General features: G+C 45.0%; 1 protein-coding gene and 1 long non-coding RNA gene across 3 annotated transcripts in view; one reads left to right on the top strand and one right to left on the bottom strand.

The window, feature by feature from the left end:
• Positions 1-4,478, top strand: part of yju2 (YJU2 splicing factor homolog) — a 39,078-nt gene extending 34,600 nt beyond the window's left edge. Inside the window, exons 7-8 of one of the 2 annotated variants that reach the window (XM_072482749.1) lie at positions 300-477; positions 3,528-4,478. In XM_072482749.1, coding sequence (XP_072338850.1) covers positions 300-477; positions 3,528-3,673 — 324 coding nt within the window. In that variant the 3' untranslated portion in view covers positions 3,674-4,478. Of the gene's footprint in view, positions 1-296; positions 478-3,527 lie in introns of both variants that reach the window. The other variant, XM_072482748.1, reaches the window with a different exon arrangement.
• Positions 4,479-5,496: 1,018 nt separating this feature from the next.
• LOC140395210 (uncharacterized) overlaps positions 5,497-21,930 on the bottom strand; it is a 34,616-nt gene continuing 18,182 nt past the window's right edge. Inside the window, exon 2 of the long non-coding RNA XR_011936128.1 lies at positions 5,497-6,794. This is a non-coding gene — a long non-coding RNA (uncharacterized lncRNA). The remainder of the gene's footprint in view (positions 6,795-21,930) is intronic.

Raw genomic sequence — 21,930 nt, 5'->3', positions numbered from 1 at the left:
TCATAGGTTTGTGTGTATGAACAGAACCTTTCAAGAAAGAATGAAAGGAACTCTGAAAGGATGAGAGAATAGGAATGAATCGTCTAACCTGTTAGTCTCTGATTAACCCAGCTAAGGAGAAGCAGATAGAAGGGTTGCTCATGTTAGCCACATGAGACTCAATGTGTTGAAGTGCTTTCAGACTGCTAGCAAAACTGCTATTTTTGGCTTTGAGAAGTTGCAGCCCATATGCAAGTTAATATGGTATTTCTCATTGTTCTTTTATTTCTCGTTGTGATTTTAATTTGTCTCTGCAGCAGAATACTGATCGTCCGAATAAGAAATTGAAACCAGAGAGTTGGGAGAAAAGTGTGGGAAAGCTCACCGGCAATCCTCATCTCTCTGGGTTGGTGGTGAAGAAAGCACAGACCAAGAAAGCAGATTCATCGAACCTTAGCAAAAGTGACAGTGTCCAGAAAGATTGCCCAACCAGACTTGGTGAGAATTGGCCGCAAGATACTGAGAATTTTTTTAATCATCTGAGTATGTTTTATTGAGAAAGCACTGTGGCTAATTTACTTCTCCAGGCACTCTGGGGCACATCAATGTGTGTACTTCTCAATAGCCCACCCTTGACTTTGATCTTGTAAAATGTGTCTTATCTTCTATGATGCACAGCCCTGACAGTCTTCATGCAATGACGTTTAATAAGCTGAGTAAACTCCGTGGATAGCACTCACTCTGAAATCAAAGGATAATGGATCATTATATTAAGGAAGGACAGGAAGCTAGTGAAATGTAGAGGGGTGACTCTTGATTAATTATGATATTAACACATTAGAGAGGAATTACCCAAGTTCAGGAAACCAGGGTGTAAAAACGATTTGGGTTGAGCTGAAAAATTATAAAGGCAAAAAGTCGCATATGGGAGTGGTGTGAAGGCTCTCTAATTGTAACTACATGGTAGGACAGAGTATAAAGGAAGAGATAATAGGAGCTTGCCAGAAAGATACAGCAATAATCATGGGGGATTTTAATTTATGAATTGACTGGAAAAATCAAATGGGCAAAGGTAGCCTTATATGAGGAATTCATAGAATGTTCTGACGATCGCGTCTTGGACCACATTTTAGAGACAATCAAAGAGCATGCTATATTAGACCTGGTATTGTGCAATGAGACAGGATTAATTGATAACCTCAGTGAAGGCCCCTCTAGGCAGCAGCGATCATAACGTGATTGAGTTTTATATTTGGTTTAAGGGAAAAGAGAGTGTGCGCAAAACTAGTACTTTATACTTTCTGAGGGCACGAATGCAGAGCTAGCCGAAATAAATTGGCAAATGAGGTTATGGGATAGGTCAATAGAAATTCAGTGGCAGACATAATACACCGAATAGATACATTCCAACAAGAAAGAAAAATTCCACGAGGAGGACCCACCATTCGTGTTTAACTAAGAAAGTTAAAAGTAGTATAAAGCACAAAGCAAAAACATGTCTATTTTAGTGTAAAGAATAAAGAAGAAGCATATTATCTAAATGGTAAGAGATTTCAGAGCTCTAAAGTGCAGTGGGATATGGGTGTCCTAATGCATGAATCACAAAAGGTTAGTATGCAGGTACAGCAAGAAATTAGGAAAGCTAATAGAATGTTATTGTTTATTGCAAGGGGGAATTAAATAAATAACTAAGATTATTATGCTTCAGCTGTATGGGGCACTGGTGAGACCACATCTGGAGTATTGTGCGTTGAATTGTCTGCTTATTTAAGGAAAGATGTAAATGCGTTAGAAGCAGTTCAGAGAAGGTTTACGCGACTGATACCAGGAATGGGTGATTGTCCTGGAGGAAAGGTTTGGCATGCTTGGCTTGTATCCATTGGAGTTAAGTGTAAGAGATGGCTTGATTGAAACATTTAGGATCCTGCGCAGTCTTGACAGGGTGGATGTGGAGAGGATGTTTCCTCTTGTGGGAGAATCTAGAGCTGGGTACACTGTTTAAAAATAAAGGGTCGCTCATTTAAGTCAGATGGGGAAATTTTTGAGGATTTATTTCTGTGTGTAGTGAATCTTTGGAACTCCCTCAAAAGGCAGAGGAAGCAGAGTAAATATTTTTATTGCACAGGTAGATAGAATCTTGATAAACAAGGGGGTGTAAGGTTATCGGAGATAGGCCTAATGTTACAATCATTTCAGCCACAGTCGGAGCAAGTTCAAGGGGCTGAGTGACCTATTCCTGTTCCTAATTCATATGACTCGGGACCCACTCTAGAGACTTGAGCACAAATCTACACTGACACGTCAGTGATGCATAAGTGGAGATGCTAGTTTTATCTTTTAGATTAGGTTTTAAACTAAGCTCTCCCCTCGCAAGTGAGCGCAAAGGATCCCTGGCCCTGTTCAATAAAAAGCAGATAATTTCTCTGGAGTCCATGCCTCTCTTTATCCCTCAGCCCAACATCACTAAAATATTATTTGGTCATTATTTTATTCCTGTTTTGCGGGACCTTCCTATGCACAAGTTGGTTATCACGTTTCCTACAATACAACAGTGACTACATTTCAAACGTACTTTATTGGCTACAAAGTGTTTTGGGAGCTATATAAAAATTTAATCAGCCATCAAATTTTGGAAAGCTACTCCCTCAGAAATAAAGGCTGAACAATGCAGGCAACAGAAAGGGTTCACATTACTTCCACTAGCGAGCTCCAGCCTCTGCTACATTATGTGATTGCAGCTGAATGGCACCAACGACCTTGTCCGCTGTGCTGCTGGGCCCATGGAGAGAAAAGGGGAGTGGTAAAGAACCGGTTGGGATTGTTCTTCCTGAATACTCTGCTGACCTCTGTTGTAAAGGGAACATGTGCAAATGTGGGAGTGATGACAGAATTGAGCTATGATCGTGATGACCTCTTGGTAAAATAGCCAAATGACCCTCGAGGGAAAGGTGGCAGGAGGGTCTCAGCAATTCATTGATCTACACCCCAGCCTGAATCAGGAGAGAAGATAAACTCAAAGCGATAGAACTCACATTTACGCAGTGCTTACCGCATCCTTGGAATTTAGTGTTTTACAGTTCACAAATTACTTCTGAAATCAACAATATTGAGTAAAGCTGACAGCCGATACGTGTCTAGAAGATCATACTAGTATGAGTGCTGATTTAGCTTTAAGTGATATGGACCAAGGGAGGGATTTCGGGTTTCCGTGTACTGCCATGAGATTTTTCATATCCACCCCTTTCAATTTACCATCTCACCAGAAGGCAGATTCGCCACAGTGTAGTGCCCACTCCATTTTACATTGGAGTGCCAGACTAGGTTATGCATCTGAGAGCTGGATGAGACATTTTTCTGAATGAATGACTGGTGAGAATGCTGCCACTTAATCCAACGGGGGACCCTACTGGGATGGCCAATCTGGGAGAGGTACAAAAATGTTCAGTTATTAGTTTCATTAAGAGAGACCGTTCAGTTACTCAGACAAGTCGCTTAACAAATCTTTGTCTCTCAAATAGATATAATACGTTTTTACTTTCATGTCCTAGTTACCGAGATTCAGAATTCTATGGCGTTACCTGCTTCAGCAGTGTTATCAAGTGCAGCACAAGTACAAAAAGCATCGGCAGTTTGTAATTCCTCCTTGAGCCTTCTGGGGGCATACTCTGACAGTGAAGGAAGCAACAGTGATTGAAGCAGAGCGGTGGTCTCAGACGACAGTGGAGCTTTTTCACGAGATGAACAATACTAACTAATATCTTAATGCTTTTTTTGTCCTCCTGTAAATAGATACATCTGTAGGAACTATCTCTGTTTGTATAAATTTGGAATACATTGAAATCTTTTCCCAAGGTCCTTTTCAAGGCTTGACATTCTTAAAAACAATTGGGAGAATGCTATAGTCTTTTGTTTAATCAAATTGTGGGTTTCTACAAACAGGGGTTACAGGTGATGCCCCATTACAAGAGTTCCAGAACTAACTGAGGCCACTCACCAGATCATGTGTATGCCTGTACGAGTGAATGTATTTGCTCAAACGCCAGTCTCCTGTCTAGGCTCACACATCAGCCAAAACCCTACTGTTCCTCACCGTGGTAAACGATGCTTGGGCGTTTTGCTTCTGTAACCTAATACAGAAGGTCACAATGTGTGAATACAATTAGTTTTCTTATGTGACTAATTTTCTGACTTTACTGTTATTTTAAATCCAGTGGGACCACTCCGCTTTGTCCCCACATTGTTAAGTCCACGATAACACAATTCAGGCTACAGGTATTTTCCCACATTTCAAATTGGGATTGCCATCCTGCTGTCACTCTGCAAATTCTGTTTGAATATTGTATTATTTTAAAATTGTTTATCAGGTGCTGTATTTTTCTAATCTATAGTCAAAAGATTTTTTGATTATATGACTGCAAATGTTGATTAGTAATGTGTTTATGTACAATTATTCATGTGATTTATGATCTGTAAAATATATAATAAACATGTAAATGGATGATGCACAAATTTGAAATATTGATATTAAATCCAATACCCTGTGCATCACGTATGCAGGTTATTGAAAGATAAGTAGCTGTTACCCCTGTAGGTGATGCTGAAATATGTTTGTGTTTATATGTTTGTGTTTGTAAGTGCCATGTTGTTGGACATGTTTTGTGGTATTTTATACTGAGGGCATATGGAATCAACGGGTTCCCAGTGTTTATTATTTACATCTTGCATTTTTATCTCTGCAACTGAACTAGCTTTTGTGTCTTGTTAATGACTTTTTCATCTTAACTTACTTTTGGGGGAGGTTTCATGATCAACTGTGCAAGACTCCGGTTCAGTCTGACATGGAGAATTGTGTCCCATTCCGGACACCATCTTTTGGAAAGTTGTGAATGCAGATGAGAAAAGATGAGGGGACGGCATGGTGACACAGTGGTCAGCACTGCTGCCTACAGTGCTGAGGACCCGGGTTACCGTCTGTGTGGAGTTTGCACATTCTCCCCGTGTCTGCGTGGGTTTCGCCCCCACAACCCAAAGATGTGCAGGTTAGGTGGATTGGCCACCCTACATTGTCCCTTAAATGAGGCAAAAGGTGGGAAGGCAAGTGGTGAGGACGATATGTTTTCAGGTGAATCACCCCTTATGTGACATTTTGGGTGGGATTCTCAGGGTCATTTCTGCACTTAGTGCAAAAAAAATGAACCTCCTTGGTGCAAAAGACATGCCCCCACCTGAAACTCACTATGCCTGAGTCTCCAAGTATCTGATTTGCCCGATGTGTAGCTCTGCTGCTCGCAATTATCAAAGGGGAGCAGCATTTAAATGGTCCATCAGCACTCACTCTCAGTCAAGCCAGGAGGATGGCAGCCTGGACACCAGCTCTTCGATTTGTGAATGCTGACCTGGCCAGGCTTCTGAACGCTGTGGAGGAGAGGTGGGCCCCCCAAGTTGGTCGGAGACTGTTGTGCCTTTATAAATCATAGTGTGTGTTTAACCTGTATACAGCGGACAAATGATCTCAAGTTGTTCAGTGAAATAATTGTTTATTAATACACACAAAGTTAAATACTTAATCACATGTTCATGTACATTGGACTTATAAACTAATACAAACGACCTTAACAACTTCCAGGTGGCCTACAAGTACAGAGCAGGTATGGCCTTATCTGTGATCTGGTAGTCTGACAGTGCTGGAGTTCTTGTCGCTGGTCATCTGCCCTCTGTGGATGGTCCTCTCTTGGCTGGTGATGGGTTCACCGTTGTTGCCTGATGAAGCTGTACTCTGGAAGGCTGCAATCGAGAGAGAGCTTCTAAGGTGGTGCAGCACCTTTTAACCTGTAGCATAGTGGTTAGCACAATTGCTTCCCAGCTCCAGGGTCCCAGGTTCGATTCCCGGCTTGAATCACAGTCTGTGCGGAGTTTGCACGTTCTCCCTGTGTGTGCGCGTGGGTTTTCTCCGGGTGCTCCGGTTTCCTCCCACAGTCCAAAGATGTGTAGGTCAGGTGGATTGGCCATGCTAAATTGCCTTTAGTGTTCAAAATTGCCCTTCGTGTTGGTTGGGGTTACTGGGTTATGCGGATAGGGTGGAGGTGTGGGCTTGGGTAGGGTGCTCTTTCAAAGAGCCGGTGCAGACTCGATGGGCTGAATGGCCTCCTGCACTAAATTCTATGAAAACCTGCTTGGATTTTCATGCCCTTATGTGGGCGGTCTCTGTGTCATTGGTCCTGATCAATTGATTGACAATCGGGCTGGCACATCGATTTTGGGGTGGGCACTCAGTGGCCATGCCTGGAAGTGTTCGGGGCAGAGGCTTGGGTCTCACTGTGTCTGGTAAACAATGTGATTGACAGGATTTGGGCTGCACGGTAGCATAGTGGTTATCACAGTTGCTTCACAGCTCCAGGGTCCCAGGTTCAATTCCCGGCTTGGGTCACTGTCAGTGCGGAGCCCACACATTCTCCCCGTGTCTGCGTGGGTTTCCTCCGGGTGCTCCGGTTTCCTCCCACAGTCCAAAGATGTGCAGGTTAGGTGGGTTGGCCATGCTAAATTGCCCTTAGTGTCCAAAACGGTTGGGTGGGGTGAAGGTGTGGGCTTGGGTAGGATAGTTCTATTGTTCCTGGGATGCCTGGGCAGTTAAAAATGTCTGAGCTGCAGCTTTTGTGTGCAAGCTGCAGCCTGTCTGTTCCTGAGTTTGACCATTTTTCCCAGTGTTCTTTGCGGGAGGCCATTTTAGATGGCCAAATATCCCTCCTCTTGATTTTGAACGCGAAGGGTGGTGGATCACAGACTCGAATCAATACCTGCCCTGCATCCCCAGTCACCTGTCGGTCAAGAAACACCTGAATTACACTTATTCAAATACATTCTACATAACACATTACCTAACTTTACACAAATTCATTACTAAAAATAAACTTATACTACTTTCTTATAAAATTTAAACATTTTTACAGTACAGAGATTTAAATCAGCTTATACAGTATATTATCACAAACCTTAACACGAGAGCCTGAATGGCCCATTTAGCAGCAGGTACATGTAAACTTAGGCACTTTGTACGATTGAGTACGAGTCCCAGGGCATCCTTTGGTTTGCCTAAAGTAAAGGGGTTCAGTTTGCACACACAGGTCCCAAGTCCCGGTATCTAGTGATTTGTGGCCATTTTAGATGGCAACAAGGCCCAGCAAAACCAATGTCGAAAGATGAACGACGCCATGTGAGATGCACCTCTCCCTGTCATCAGTCCCACCTGCCACCCTTTAATTCCCAAAACCCTCGCACCCCCCCCCCCCATTAGTTGACACCTTGCACTCTCCCAACGTCCGATCTCCAAGATTATTCCTCAGCACTCACCATCACAGCCCTTTAATGTCTCAGTGTGGTGCCCACACATGGCACCAGCTGCAGACCTCCTGACCCATCAAGTATGCAATTTAACTCCTCTCTTTGTCCCAACAGGAGAAGGTAGCTTATAATAAGGAAAGGGACAAGATGAACAGAATCCCAGTGTTCCGAGTCATCACCTATGAGGAAAGGGCCTTGGAGATCATGGGGTTACACAAGGAGCAAGCAGTGACCGACAGCGAGGTTGGCCTGTGCCAGAGAAGTGAGGATCCACTGCCCCTTCATCCAGATGACCTGTCTCAAGTCAGCTGTTGATGTTCCAGACAGTTATCCTTCCCTTTCCCATATCCAATGTCTTGCAGGATCACCATCTGATTAGGCCGGGCCATCTGGAATATGCCATCCAAGAGAACACCGCGGAGTAGAGTTCCGAGGAGAACACCGACAATGAGTCACAGCTATCATCTGCAACTTCCACCATCGCAGAGATACACACCTTGGGTGAAATTAGCAGACAGGCATCTGGGTTACTATCTGGTGAGCACCACACAGCTGTTGATGCACATCAGGTGGGGGCAGGACCATCCGAGGGAGACAACAGTCAGAGGTGTGCTGGATCGCAGGATTCTGCTGGGCCCCAGCCAGTTGCCGATCCTCTGGGCAAGATTCTCCCTGAGCTGCTACAGATGATAAGAGCCGTGAGATTCAGGAGGGAGTGTCAGCAACATTCCTGCGACTGCAAAGCCGATTGGAGGAGTCCCAAAAGCTTCAGGTGCAGGAGATAGTGCCGGCATTGCATGGAACCCAGACCAACACTGATAGGGTGGTGACCACAGTGGATAATCTGGAGCACGATGTGCAAGTCATAAGTGATGGTGTCCGGGGCAGCACGGTGGCACAGTGGTTAGCATTGCTGACTCATGCCGCCAAGGTCCCAGGTTCGATCCTGGCTCAGGGACACTGTGTGGGTTTCGCCCCACCACCCAAAGATGTGCAAGGTAGGTGGATTGGTCACGCTAAATTGCCCCTTAATTGGAAAAAATGAATTGGGTACATTAAATTTAAAAAAACAATAAGTGGTGGTGTCCAAGGCATAGCTCAGTCTCTGACGGCCTTGGCTGAGGTCCTCAATATCGTGTCCCAGACATAGGTGGACATGGCCGAAGCACTCCAGAGTATGGCCCAGATACAGAGGACCATCACTGAGGGCCTATATACCATGATGCAGACAAAACGGGCCTCCAGGACTGGTAGCAGCAGTTGACCCAGAGGCTTCTGGAGCTCACTCTAGCTACTCCTCCATCCCATGGAGTCACCCAGGGCCCTTTGGCAGCCTCAGGGAGGAGGAAATCCACCCTAGGGCCTTCCACGAAGAAGACCGATGGTCCCCAATCCTTAGGAATCCTCCCCTCCTCCCTCCTGACTGGCACATCTCAAGGGCAGCAGGCACAATAGCGTGGCACGGCAACACCTGATACACTGCTAAATCAGACAATGGACCCTCCTGCACCAAGCCCTCTAAAAGACGACCACCAAGGGCATAAAAAACCACGAGGCACAGAAGGCAGCAGAATGCCTCAACGTCTGATGTGCATCCTGGGGACACACCTAGACGTAGCACTAGATCGCGGAGGATCAAAATGTTTTAGGAGCACTGGTGAGGTCAGTATTCGTAGCTAGGGTAATGGATAATTGTCACATTACTGTTCACCAGTATAGCATTCCTGAGGGGCAGCACGGTGGTGCAGTCATTAGCATTGCTGCCTCACTGCGCTGAGGTCCCAGGTTCGACCAGGGCTCTGGATCACTGTCCGTATGGAGTTTTCACATTCTCCCCGTGTTTGCGTGAGTTTCGCCCCCACAACACAAAGATGTGCGGGGTAGGTGGATTGCCCACGCTAATTTGCCCCTTAATTGGAAAAAATGAATTGGGTACTCTAAATTTATACAATAAAAAGTATAACATTCCCGAAACATGTAAAGGCTCTGTCATTTTAATCTTAACAACAGGGTGGGTCTCCCCATCTGGAGTTGTTTCCTGCTACAGGTCTCGAAAGAAACAGAACTAGTGATAACTATGCTATCATAGGTAACCCATCCTGGACTGCAAGCCCCATCACTCACTGGACACAGATGTTGTCCCAACACTTCCTTCCCCCACCCCCTTCCCCAATAGTGGCCCAAAATAAATAGCTCCTGATGCAGTCATGAGGATGGGTATGAGCTTCCCTCACTTTTACCATAACTATTCTGCCCTCTCTCAGAGTGGCAATCCAGTGAACTAGCTGAGCTGGAATACCTCACTCTGCACACTCACCCCTAGCCAGAGCAGGCGCCCCTAGACCCCAGAACTCTGCCAGCAACATTAGCGAGGTCGTGCTCAGCGGCCATCTGTTCATCCAGATAGTTACCCTTTGGTAGCAGAGAACCTCAGTGGTGAACCCCTGCCTATTACTGTTTGATTGGTGGCAGCTGCCTCTATGTTGCTAATGCACCTAGGTTTTAGGCATGCTGTCAGGCACCCAAAGTTGCAGGATATTCTGTCTACAAATCACTGTCTCAGATCTCATAGTTAGGGATCCTCTCGGAAGGAGTGATCACAATATGGTGGAATTTAAAATACAGATGGAGGGTGAGAAGGTAAAATCAAACACTAGTGTTTATTGCTTAAACAAAGGAGATTACAATGGGATGAGAGAAGAGCTAGCTAAGGTAGACTGGGAGCAAAGACTTTATGGTGAAACAGTTGAGGAACAGTGGAGAAAGTTCCAAGCGATTTTTCACAGTGCTCAGCAAACATTTATACCAACAAAAAGGAAGGACGGTAGAAAGAGGGAAAATCGACCGTGGATATCTAAGGAAATAAGGGAGAGTATCAAATTGAAGGAAAAAGCATACAAAGTGGCAAAGATTAGTGTGAGACTAGAGGACTGGGAAATCTTTAGGGGGCAACAGAAAGCTACTAAAAAAGCTGCAAAGAGTAAGATAGATTATGAGAGTAAACTTGCTCAGGATATAAAAACAGATAGTAAAAATTTCTACAAATATATAAAACAAAAAAGAATGGCGAAGGTAAATATTGGTCCTTTAGAGGATGAGAAGGGAGATTTAATAATAGGAGATGAGGAAATGCCGGAGGAACTGAACAGGTTTTTTGTGTCGGTCTTCACGTGGAAGACACAAATAACATACCAGTGACTGGTGGAAATTAGGCTATGACAGGTGAGGACCTTGAGATGATTGTTATCATGAAGGAAGTAGTGATGGGCAAGCTAATGGGGCTAAAGGTAGACAAGTCTCCTGGCCCTGATGGAATGCATCCCAGAGTGCTAAAAGAGATGGCTAGGGAAATTGCAAATGCACTAGTGATAATTTACCAAAATTCACTAGACTCTGGGTGGACCTGGCAGATTGGAAATTAGCAAACGTGACACCACTGTTTAAAAAAGGAGGTAGGCAGAAAGCGGGTAATTATAGGCAGACGCAGCATGGGTTCATAAAGGGCAGGCCGTGCCTAACTAATTTAGTGGAATTTTTTGAGGACATTACCAGTGCGGTAGATAACGGGGAGCCAATGGATGTGGTATATCTGGATTTCCAGAAAGCTTTTGACAAGGTGCCACACAAAAGGTTGCTGCATAAGATAAAGATGCATGGCATTAAGGGGAAAGTAGTAGCATGAATAGAGGATTGGTTAATTAATAGAAAGCAAAGAGTGGGGATTAATGGGTGTTTCTCCGGTTGGCAATCAGTAGCTAGTGGTGTCCCTCAGGGATCAGTGTTGGGCCCACAATTGTTCACAATTTACATAGATGATTAGGAGTTGGGGACCAAGTGCAATGTGTTCAAGTTTGCAGACGACACTAAGATGAGTGGTCAAGCAAAAAGTGCAGAGGATACCGGAAGTCTGCAGAAGGATTTGGATAGGCTAAGTGAATGGGCTAGGGTCTGGCAGATGGAATACAACGTTGACAAATGTGAGGTTATCCATTTTGGTAGGAATAACAGCAAAAGGGATTATTATATAAATGATAAAATATTAAAACATGCTGTTGTGCAGAGAGACCTGGGTGTGCTAGTGCATGAGTCACAAAAAGTTGGTTTACAGGTGCAACAGGTGATTAAGAAGGCAAATGGAGCTTTGCCCTTCATTGCTAGAGGGATGGAGTTTAAGATTAGGGAGGTTATGTTGCAATTGTATAAGGTGTTAGTGAGGCCACGCCTGGAGTATTGTGTTCAATTTTGGTCTCCTTACCTGAGAACAGACATACTGGCGCTGGAGGGTGTGCAGAGGAGATCAACTAGGTTAATCCCAGAGTTGAAGGGGTTGGATTACGAGGAGAGATTGAGTAGACTGGGACTGTATTCGTTGGAATTTAGAAGGTGAGGGGGGATCTTATAAAAACATATAAAATTATGAAGGGAATAGATAGGATAGATGCGGGCAGGTTGTTTCCACTGACGTGTGAAAGCAGAACTAGCCTTAAAATAAGGGGAAGTAGATTTCGGACTGAGTTTAGGAGGAACTTCTTCACCCAAAGGGTTGTGAATCTATGGAATGCCTTGCCCAGTGAAGCAGTTGAGGCTCCTTCATTAAATGTTTTTAAGATAAAGATAGATAGTTTTTTGAAGAATAATGGGATTAAGGGTTATGGTGTTCGGGCCGGAAAGTGGAGCTGAGTCCACAAAAGATCAGCCATGATCTCATTGAATGGAGGAGCAGGCTCGAGGGGCCAGATGGCCTACTCCTGCTCCTCGTTCTTATGTTTTATGTTCTTATATAACAGAGAGTGTCAGATGCACTCTCAGTGTAGATAGCAAGCTGAATGCATATGGTTGTACTGCTGGTGGTTTTGTTAATAATAGGAATTCTGTTGAAGGGTCATCGACCTCCGTGCACTTATTACAAGAATACTGCTGAATTAGTCACAAGGAGGTCTGCTATTTTGGGTCTCCCTCTGCTGTAGTGACAATGTTGCAAACCAAGGATCATGGGTGTCCCAAAGTTAGCTCAAATTACAGAAATGGGATCTCACAGAAGGGCCCCGGGAATGAACCCGGAGCTCATCCATGCCAGCACTCTTGGACCTGCCACCAGAGATGCAATTTCTCAGTCAAATTGAACCTCATTCACAGTCTCGCAAGAGGGCTCTGAAACCCCAGGTTGCCATCTGCTAATAAACGACTATCACACCTAACCCGCAACCACCCCCCTTAATCACCTTGTCATGTGAGAGTACTTTTAAGACATGGATGTTTAAGCAATGTACCTTTAAGAAAACAGTGATGTCAGAGAGTGGGTGGGGCTGAGGTCAGGTCAGCCATTTTGCAGTTTAATTTTGCTGGTTTCTAGTTTCAGTTTAGAAAGCAGTTTGTGTGTGTCTGTGTGTTTCCAGAGAGCTGCAAGTTTTGAAAAGAGCTGGATGTGTGTCTGTGTTTTGCAGTGAGCTGGATCTCTCCCATAAAAGACTATGTCTGGATCATTTGGGTGATTTAAACTTAAAATAGTGAAGCCTTTAACCTGATGTGATTTTGTTTAAAGGTGTTAAGTCTCTTGGAAGTTTGAAGGAACATTTAAAGGAAGTATTTACTGTTGCAATATTTTCTGAGTTATCTTTGAAGTAAGGGATGTTAAGAGATCCAATGTTTATTTAAGATGTTAAGTTGAGTTCATGGAATGAACAATGTTTTGTGTTTAAAAACCCACATGTCCATAATTGTAATCCCACACCTAGGGAAAAAGCCGTGTGCTCGGAAAAGCAACAAATCCATTAAAGGGAGAGGTTGGTTGAACTCCATGATACATTTTGGGGTTCTGAAAACGCCTCGCCCATAACAACCTCCTCTAAAACAACACATCACTTCTAAAGCAGTATTTCACTGCGATTAAAGTCACAACAAACACTAACCATGTAAAAAAATTGCTGCATTACTGAGTAGTTTATAAATACTCCTGCACTGAACTTTGCATAAAATATGCATATCTTACTGGTAATTGTTACATTCACATTAAATATAAACATATTAAAAACAGTAAATTGCATAAATTGATTTATGATCGGATTATCATGTATTTCATTCAATTTAACTTCTCTAAATTAAAATGGTAAAATATTTACTATAACCTTTCTACCAAAATATCAATCAGAAAACAAGTAAAATAATTATTTTAGTGTCTTGATGATCAAATGCTGAAGTATAGCCATGTCAAATCCATTAAAGGGAGAGGTTGGTTCAACTCCATGATACATTTTGGGGTTCTGAAAACGCCTCGCCCATAACAATTGGGGGCTCGTCCGGGATAAAAGTCGATATATTGGATTGGCTTTTGTGAACTTAAAGACAGTGAAGGATTGTTGCTTTTCTGGTGTGGTATTTTAGTTTAAGTAGGGAGAGTGTTGTGAACAATGGCTCTTTCAGAGGCTCAGAAGTTTTCGGGGGTGGAGAATGTTACACGTAGTACCTTACGGACAGAAACGAAAAGCAAACTGTTAGATTTGGCAAGAACATTGCAGTTAACATTACCTGACAAAATGCGAAAAGATGAGGTAATTATGGCGGTGGTTAAGCATTTAAAGTTGCCTGAGATAGAGTTTGACTCATTAGAAATGGCAAAAATTCAGTTGCAAATTAAATAAATGGAACATGAGAAAGAATTAAAGTCGCTGGAATACGAGAGTGAGAGAGAGGAAAAAGAAAGAGAAAGCAAGAGAGAGGTAAAAGAAAGAGAGAGAGAGAGGGGGAAGAAAAGAGAAAGAGAGAGAGAGGAGAAGGAAAAGGAGAGAGAAGAAAGGAGAAAAGAAAGAATAGCCCTAGCAGAACAAAAAGAAAAAGAAAGGGAGATACAGATCAGGGAAAAAGATAAAGAGAGGGAGTTTAAACTTCAGAAAATGGCCATGAAATGGCCATGAAACATGACAATCAGTTAAAATTGGCAGACGTAAAGGGAAACGTACAGTTGGATGATAGTGATGAGGATAGTGAGAAAGACGTCATAATCAAAGTCTTGGTAAGAATTTATTTAAATATATCCAAGCATTGCCAAGGTTTGACGAGAAGGAAGTGGAAGCCTTTTTCATTTCATTTGAGAAGGTAGCTAAACAAATGAAATGGCCACAGGACATGTGGATGTTACTGATTCAAACAAAGCTGGTAGGTAGAGCTAGTGAAGTGTTTGCATCACTACCGGAGGAGGTATCTGGAACGTATGAGGAGGTGAAGAAATTCATCTTAAGTGCATATTAGCTAGTGCCTGAAGCTTACAGACAAAGGTTTAGAAATGTAAGGAAATAATTTGGTCAAACATACATGGAGTTTGAAAGGCTCAAACAGAGTAATTTTGATAGGTGGATAAAGGCTTTGAAAATAGACCAAACTATGAAGCTCTCAGAGAAATTATACTTTTGGAGGAGTTTAAAAATTCAATTTCTGATGTAGTGAGAACTCAAGTGGAAGAACAGAGGGTTAAAACGGTGAGATTAGCAGTGGAAATGGCAGATGATTATGAATTAGTTCATAAATCAAAGATTGGTTTCCGACATCAGTTTCAGCCGGTGAGGGATAGAAACTGGGGACATGAGAAATACTCAAGTGGTAAAGGTAAAGGTGATCTGATGGGAGACAATAAAGAGAGTGTACCTCAGAGTAAAAAAGAAATGAAAAGTTTCAGATGTTTTCACTGTAATAAAGTAGGCCATGTAAAGTCACAGTGTTGGTGGTTGAAGAAAAGCACTGGGAAGGCTGATGTGGTAAACCAGGATAAGACAGTGGGGTTTGTTTAAGTGGTAAAGGAAAGCCCAAGGGAAGCAAATGAGGTGCAAACGATTGTACAGCATGTTCAAGAAGTAATTGTTAAGAAGGTGCCAGATGTCTTTTTTTTTAAATTTATTCTCCTCCTTTTTCACATTTTCTCCCACATTGACACCCATCAACAATAAGCAATAATCAGCAAGATATGTCAGTCCCCATAATAACAACGATCCCATCTACCCACCAACCCCCAAACCTCAACCCGCATGTTGACATAAACAAATGACAAAAAGGAATCAGGGATTACCCGTAGTCACCCTTAATCTTACACAGCTCCCCCCCCCCCACCCACCCACCCACCCCAGCCCCCCCCCCAACCCACCCACCCACCCCAGCCCCCCCCCCCCCCCAACCCACCCACCCCAGGTCTCCAGCTCCTCCCGTCCACTGCCTCTTGTAAAACTCCTCCTCCCAACCTCGGTTCCTTCCCCCCAACTTTCCACCCCGGCTAGACCACTCGGACCCTGTTCTGCCAGGCTCCGATGGCCGCAGCCCCTCCCCCACCTCACTCCCGTTAACTGGCCGGCTTAAACCGGCCAGAGTGGAGGCCCCCGCCCGGGTCCCTTTCCCACTTGCCCGGCCCTAGGAAAGCCCAAAGATCCCCTTTTAGCACACAAACCCCGCATATCCACCTACACCCCAAAGAACCCTCATTTCGAGTGAAAGTCCCATTGGCTCCTTTAGTCTCTACACCCACGCGCAGTGATACAAAAAAGAAGAAAATACAGTCATGAGGTTACATCGGCACATGGCCATTCCTCAATTTGTCAGTTCTGCCACAGTCCTTCTGCTTTTGCAAACTCCTCCGCTGCTTCCGCCGTTCCAAAATAAAAGTCCCTGAGCTTGTAAATCACCCTCAGCTTCGCTGGATATACAATGCCGCACCGCACCTTGCTAATGTACAGTGCCCTCTTCACCCGGTTGAAGGCAGCCCGCTTCCTTGCCAGCTCCACCGTAAAGTCCTGGTATACACGTATACCAGCTCCAGCCCACTGCACCACCCGCTTTTGCTTGGCCCAGCTCAGGACTTTCTCCTTCACAATGTACCTACGGAAGCACAGAGTCACTGCCCTTGGCAGCTCACTCGCCTTTGGTACAGGCCTCCACGACCGATGAGACCGATCCAGTTCATATCGGGAGGGATCCTCCCCCTCCCCCAATAGTTTTGCCAGCATCGCGGCAAAATACTCAGTCGGCTTCGGTCCTTCAACTCCATCGGGCAGCCCCACAATCCTCAAATTCTGTCGCCTGGATCGGTTTTCCAGGTCTTCCATTTTTCCTCGCAGATCCTTGTTAGTGTCCATCACCTTCCGCATCTCTTTCCCCATCGAGGCAACTTGATCACCGTGCTGCAATAACGTCTCCTCCACTTCCTTCAGCGCCTCCCCTTGCTCTCGCACCTCTGCCACGGTGCTCGCCATCTCCGTCCTCACCAGGGAAACCGCCTCCTCCACCAGCACACTCAAAACCTCCCTCATCTCCTTCCTCACCGTCTCCATGCATTTCGCAATCTGCGCCAACTGCTTTTCAAATTCTGCAGCCATCACCTTAGTTATTTCTTCAGCCGTAAGCAGTGCGGCCTTCCCTTGTGCTCCAGCCTCCATTTTCCTTGGTGACCCCGAGGTGACCTTTCCACTCCCTGACGGACCTTCAGCTGTTTTTTTTCCGGCCGTTTTCTTGCTCACCCTCGACATTTTTCTTTGGGTTTTTTTCCTCCTGTGTCTTCACTGTGGCTCCTCCGTGCCTTCTCCCTGCTTCTGCCGCCTCCGTGGACCCTGGGACCGGGCTTAAAGCCCTGAAAATGCCGTTCCCGAATGGAAGCCCTCCATTGTGCGGCCGCCTCCCGCCCGCCGTCACCGGAAGTCCTGCGCCAGATGTCTTTAAAGAATTTACTTGTATGGGTAAAGTTTACTCATGTGTATCAGGAGGAGCAGGTAAAGAAGTCACAATTTTAAGAGATACAGGGGCTCGTCAATCTTTAATGGTAAGAGATGAGGAATTATGTAGTTTGGGAAGCATGTTGCCAGAAAAGGTGGTGATATGTGGAATTCAGGGTGAGTGGAGTCGCATTCCACTATATAAGGTAAGGTTGGAAAGTTCAGTGAAGAGTGGTGAAGTGGTAGTAGGAGTAATAGATAAACTGTCTTGTCCAGGAATACAGTTTATCTTGGGTAATGATATAGCTGGATCGCAAGTGGGAGTGGTGCCTACTGTGGTTGATAAGCCATTGGAAAATCAGTCAACTGAAGTGTTGAAGGACGAATGTCCTGGGATTTTTCCGGATTGTGTAGTAACAAGGTCGCAAGGTCACAGATTAAGACAAGAGGAGAAATCAAAGAGTGAAGATGAAGTTGAAGTGCAATTATCAGAAACGATTTTTGATCAGATGGTTGAAAAAGAACAAGAACAGGTGGAGGATGAGGCGGATATTTTTAGTTCAGGAAAATTGGCAGAGTTACAACAGAAAGATGTATAAATAAAACGGATATATCAGAAAGCATATACGAAAGAGGAATCTGAGAGTATACCAGAGTGTTATTACCGTAAAAATGATGTCTTGATGAGAAAATGGAGACCTGTACATATGCAGGCGGATGAAAAGTGGGCAGAAGTTAATCAAGTAGTATTGCCGGTAGGGTATAGAAAGGAGGTGTTGCAAATTGCACATGAGGTACCAGTGGGAGGTCATTTGGGAATAAGGAAAACTCAAGCTAAAATCCAGAAACATTTTTATTGGCCTGGACTGCATAAAGATGTAGTTAAATTTTGTCAATCATGTCACACATGTCAAGTGATAGGGGAACCTCAAGCAGTGATAAAACCAGCGCCCTTAATACCCATTCCAGCATTTGAGGAACCTTTTACAAGGGTCCTAATCGATTGTGTAGGACCGCTTCCTGAAACAAAAAGTGGGAATCAGTATCTTTGGACTGTAATGGATGTGTCTACTAGGTTTCCAGAGGCCATTCCAGTACGTAATATTACAGCTAAAAGGATTGTGGAGGAGTTACTTAAATTTTTTACTAGATATGGACTACCCACAGAAATTCAATCGGATCAAGGAACGAATTTTACTTCAAAGTTATTCAAAGAAGTTATGGATAGCTTAGGAATAAAACAATTGAAATCAACTGCGTACCATCCAGAATCGCAGGGAGAGTTAGAAAGGTGGCATCAGACATTAAAGACAATGTTGAGAGCGTATTGTCAAGATTATCCAGAGGATTGGGATAAAGGAATTCCATTCGTATTGTTTGCAATTAGGGATGCACCTAATGAGTCTACCAAATTTAGACCTTTGAACTAATTTTTGGTCATGAGGTAAGAGGACCACTTAAACTGATGAAGGAAAAATTGGTGGGTGAGAAATCGGAAATTACACTATTGGATTACGTGTCAAATATTAGGGAAACGATTAAATAGAGCAGGTGAATTGGCTAGGCAACATTTGAAAGTTGCACAAAATGAGATGAAATGGGTAGCGGACAAGAAATCCAAAGTTCGTAGTTTTACCAATGGAGATAAAGTTAGTGTTGTTACCAGTGGTAGGGGAGCCTTTAAAAGCTAGGTTTTGTGGACCATATCAGATTGAAAGGAAATTAAGTGAGGTGAATTATGCGGTAAAAAATACCAGATAGAAGGAAGACTCATCGAGTGTGTCATGTGAATATGCTTAAAAGGTACATTGAAAGGGAAGGAGAGAAAAAGGAGGCTTTAATGATTCTAACTCAAAGTGACGAACAAAATCCAGATGATTGTGAATTTGACATACCTCAAATTAAATTGGAAAATGAGGATGTTCTTAAAAATTGGGATGAATTGTTAAGTTACCTTCCAGAGAAAAAACGAACTGACCTGAAAGAATTATTGATATCACATGGGCAAGTTTGTAGAGCTAAATTGGGAAGTACTAAAATGGCTAAACATGATGTAGATGTGGGAAATGCTGTTCCTATCAAACAACATCCATATAGACTTAATCCTTTAAAATTGGCACAGGTTAACAGAGAGATTGAGAGTAGGCTGAAGAATGGCATAATTGAAGTGGGTTGCAGCCAATGGAGCTCACCCATAGTGATGGTACCTAAACCAGACGGTACCCAACGGTTGTGTGTGGACTATCGAAAGGTGAATGCAGTTACAAGAACGGACTCTTATCCTGTCCCACCATTGAAGGATTGCATTGAAAAATTGTGACAGTCTGCTTTTATTTCCAACTTCCAGACATGGAAAGAACATTTAAAACATCGTATGGAGTTCTTCGATCAACTTCAGGAGGCGGGTTTGGTGATGAACCTAGCCGAAAGTGAATTTGGAGAAGCCCAAATCACTTTCCTTGCGGGGTTTCTGATACCCTCAAGACGAAGGGAAATAATGCGATTTCTTAGCACGAGTGGATTTGATCGAACAGTTGTGCAAAAGTTTTGTGGCGTGATTACTCCACTGATGGAATTGCTGAAGAAACATAAAAAATTTCAATGGACAGCCGACTTTCAACAGGCATTTGACTGCCTGAAAGCTGTGATCACCAATGCTCCTGTATTGGAGAATTGCAAGGGACTCTGTGGTCAGATTGAACTAAAGTATCTGATTCTAAAGAGAAATGCTGAGGAGTAAAGGAATGGATGGATTGTGCAGAGACTTTGTTCAAAGAGACTGTCAATCGAGAAGGATTTCGGTTGGAGGAAGGAGAACAAAGAAAAATGGACTATATTATTATACCTGTTTGCGTGTGTTCTTTTCTCTAAATGAAAATGTATATTTACTGTGTGTAGCACAATCAATCACTCACGAGGCAAGAAGAGATGAAGTCAATCGATGGCTTTATTGCGCAGACTTGTTCCCCAGCAGCTCGGTTACAGAATGCGGCTGCTAGGAGAACCCGGATTCTTATACTCCGCCTTACTGGGTGGAGCCAGCAGGCGGCAGATCCAATCAGGACCCAGAGTCCGTCCACCAATAGCCTCTCGGCACGACTGGGTACCGTACTACCCCTAATACATACCACCACATTCACCCTTTGTTAAAAAAGAACCGGCGGGGTGGTGGGTCGCATGGTGGTAGGGGTTTACAAGGTCGGTACTGGGATTCCATTAACACAGTGGCTATGCATAGATGTCAACGGTTAACTATTTACAATGCCGCTTTTACTGGGCTACTGAATTATTTACAGATCTTGCTCTGTCACGCAGATTCAATGAGTCGAGTGGGTGCCCTGGTAGTCCTTGCCGATCGTCTCAGCTCCGGTGGTGGTGCAGGCACAGGCTCGGGCACTGTCGTCTCTGGGAGCGTCGCGATGTTTGTTCCTGTTTCACTACTCCTGGGCAGGCACGGGAGAAGGACCGATCCACCCGGGAAGGGAGCGGCTGTGGGGTGCGCCAGCGGGAGGGAGGGGGTGATTGGTGTTGGGGGGATGTGGGGAGCTCTGGCGGGCGCCAGGTCCCGCAGGGAGACCGTGTCCTGTCGGCCGTCGAGGTATGCCACGTAGGCGTATTGAGGGTTCGCATGGAGGAGATGAACCCTCTCGACCATCTCGACCAACAGTCCGATTTGTGCACCCGCACATGCTTTCGAAGCATGGTGGGTCCTGGGGCTGCCAGCCAGGTTGGAAGTGACGTTCCGGAGGAGGACTTCCTAGGGAAGACAAGGAGGCGCTCGTGAGGCGTTTGATTAGTTGTGGTACACAACAGCGACCGGATGGAGCGAAGGGCATCCGGGAGGACTTCCTGCCAACGGGAAACTGGGAGACTTCTGGACCGTAGGGCCAGTAGGATGGTCTTCCAGACCGTACCGTTCTCCCTCTCTACCTGACCGTTCCCCCGGGGGTTGTAACTGGTCGTCCTGCTCGAGGCGATGCCCTTGCTGAGCAGGAATTGACGCAGTTCGTCGCTCATGAAGGAGGACCCCCTATCGCAATGGATGCAGGCGGGGAAACCGAACAGCGTAAAGATGGTGCAGAGGGCTTTAGTGACCGTGGCCGCGGTCATGTCGGGGCAGGGGATGACGAAAGGGAAACGGGTGTATTCGTCAACCACGTTTAGGAAGTACGTGTTGCGATCGGTGGAGGGGCGGGGGCCTTTGATGTCCAGACTGAGGTGCTCAAAGGACGGGAAGCCTTTATCAGGTGCGCTCTATCTGGCCTGAAAAAGTGCGGCTTGGCAGTTCCTGGTGGCTGTTCGGACCTCCTCGACGGAGTAGGGAGGTTGCGGGTCTTCAGGAAGTGGTAGAACCGAGTGACGCCCGGGTGGCAGACGTCCTCGTGGAGGGCTTGGAGACGGTCCACCTGTGCGTTGGCACATGTGCCGCGGGATAGGGCATTGGACGGCTCATTCAGCTTTCCGGTACGATACAAGATCTCATAATTCTATGTGGAGAGTTCGATCCTCCACCGCAAGATCCTGTCGTTCTTGATCTTGCCCCGCTGTGCATTATCGAACATGAAGGCTACCGACTGTTGGTCAGTGAGGAGAGTGAATCTCCTACCGGCCAGGTAATGCCTCCAATGCCGCACAGCTCCTACTGTGGCTTGGGCTTCCTTTTCCACTGTGGAGTGGCGGATTTCTGAAGCGTGGAGGATACGGGAGAAAAAGGCCACGGGTCTGCCCGCTTGGTTTAGAGTGGCCGCCAGAGCTACGTCAGATGCGTCGCTCTCGACTTGGAAGGGGAGGGACTCGTCGATTGCGTGCATCGTGGCCTTTGTGATATCCGCTTTGCTGCGGCTGAAGGCCTGGCGGGCCTCTGTCGACAGGGGAAAGACAGTGGACTGAATTAGCGGGCGGGCCTTGTCCGCCTAGTTGGGGACCC

Source organism: Scyliorhinus torazame, chromosome 18 (assembly GCF_047496885.1).
Source record: "Scyliorhinus torazame isolate Kashiwa2021f chromosome 18, sScyTor2.1, whole genome shotgun sequence".
NCBI lineage: Eukaryota > Metazoa > Chordata > Chondrichthyes > Carcharhiniformes > Scyliorhinidae > Scyliorhinus > Scyliorhinus torazame.
The sequence above is the reverse complement of the archived record's forward strand: the minus strand, read 5'-3'. Positions and strand labels throughout refer to the sequence as shown.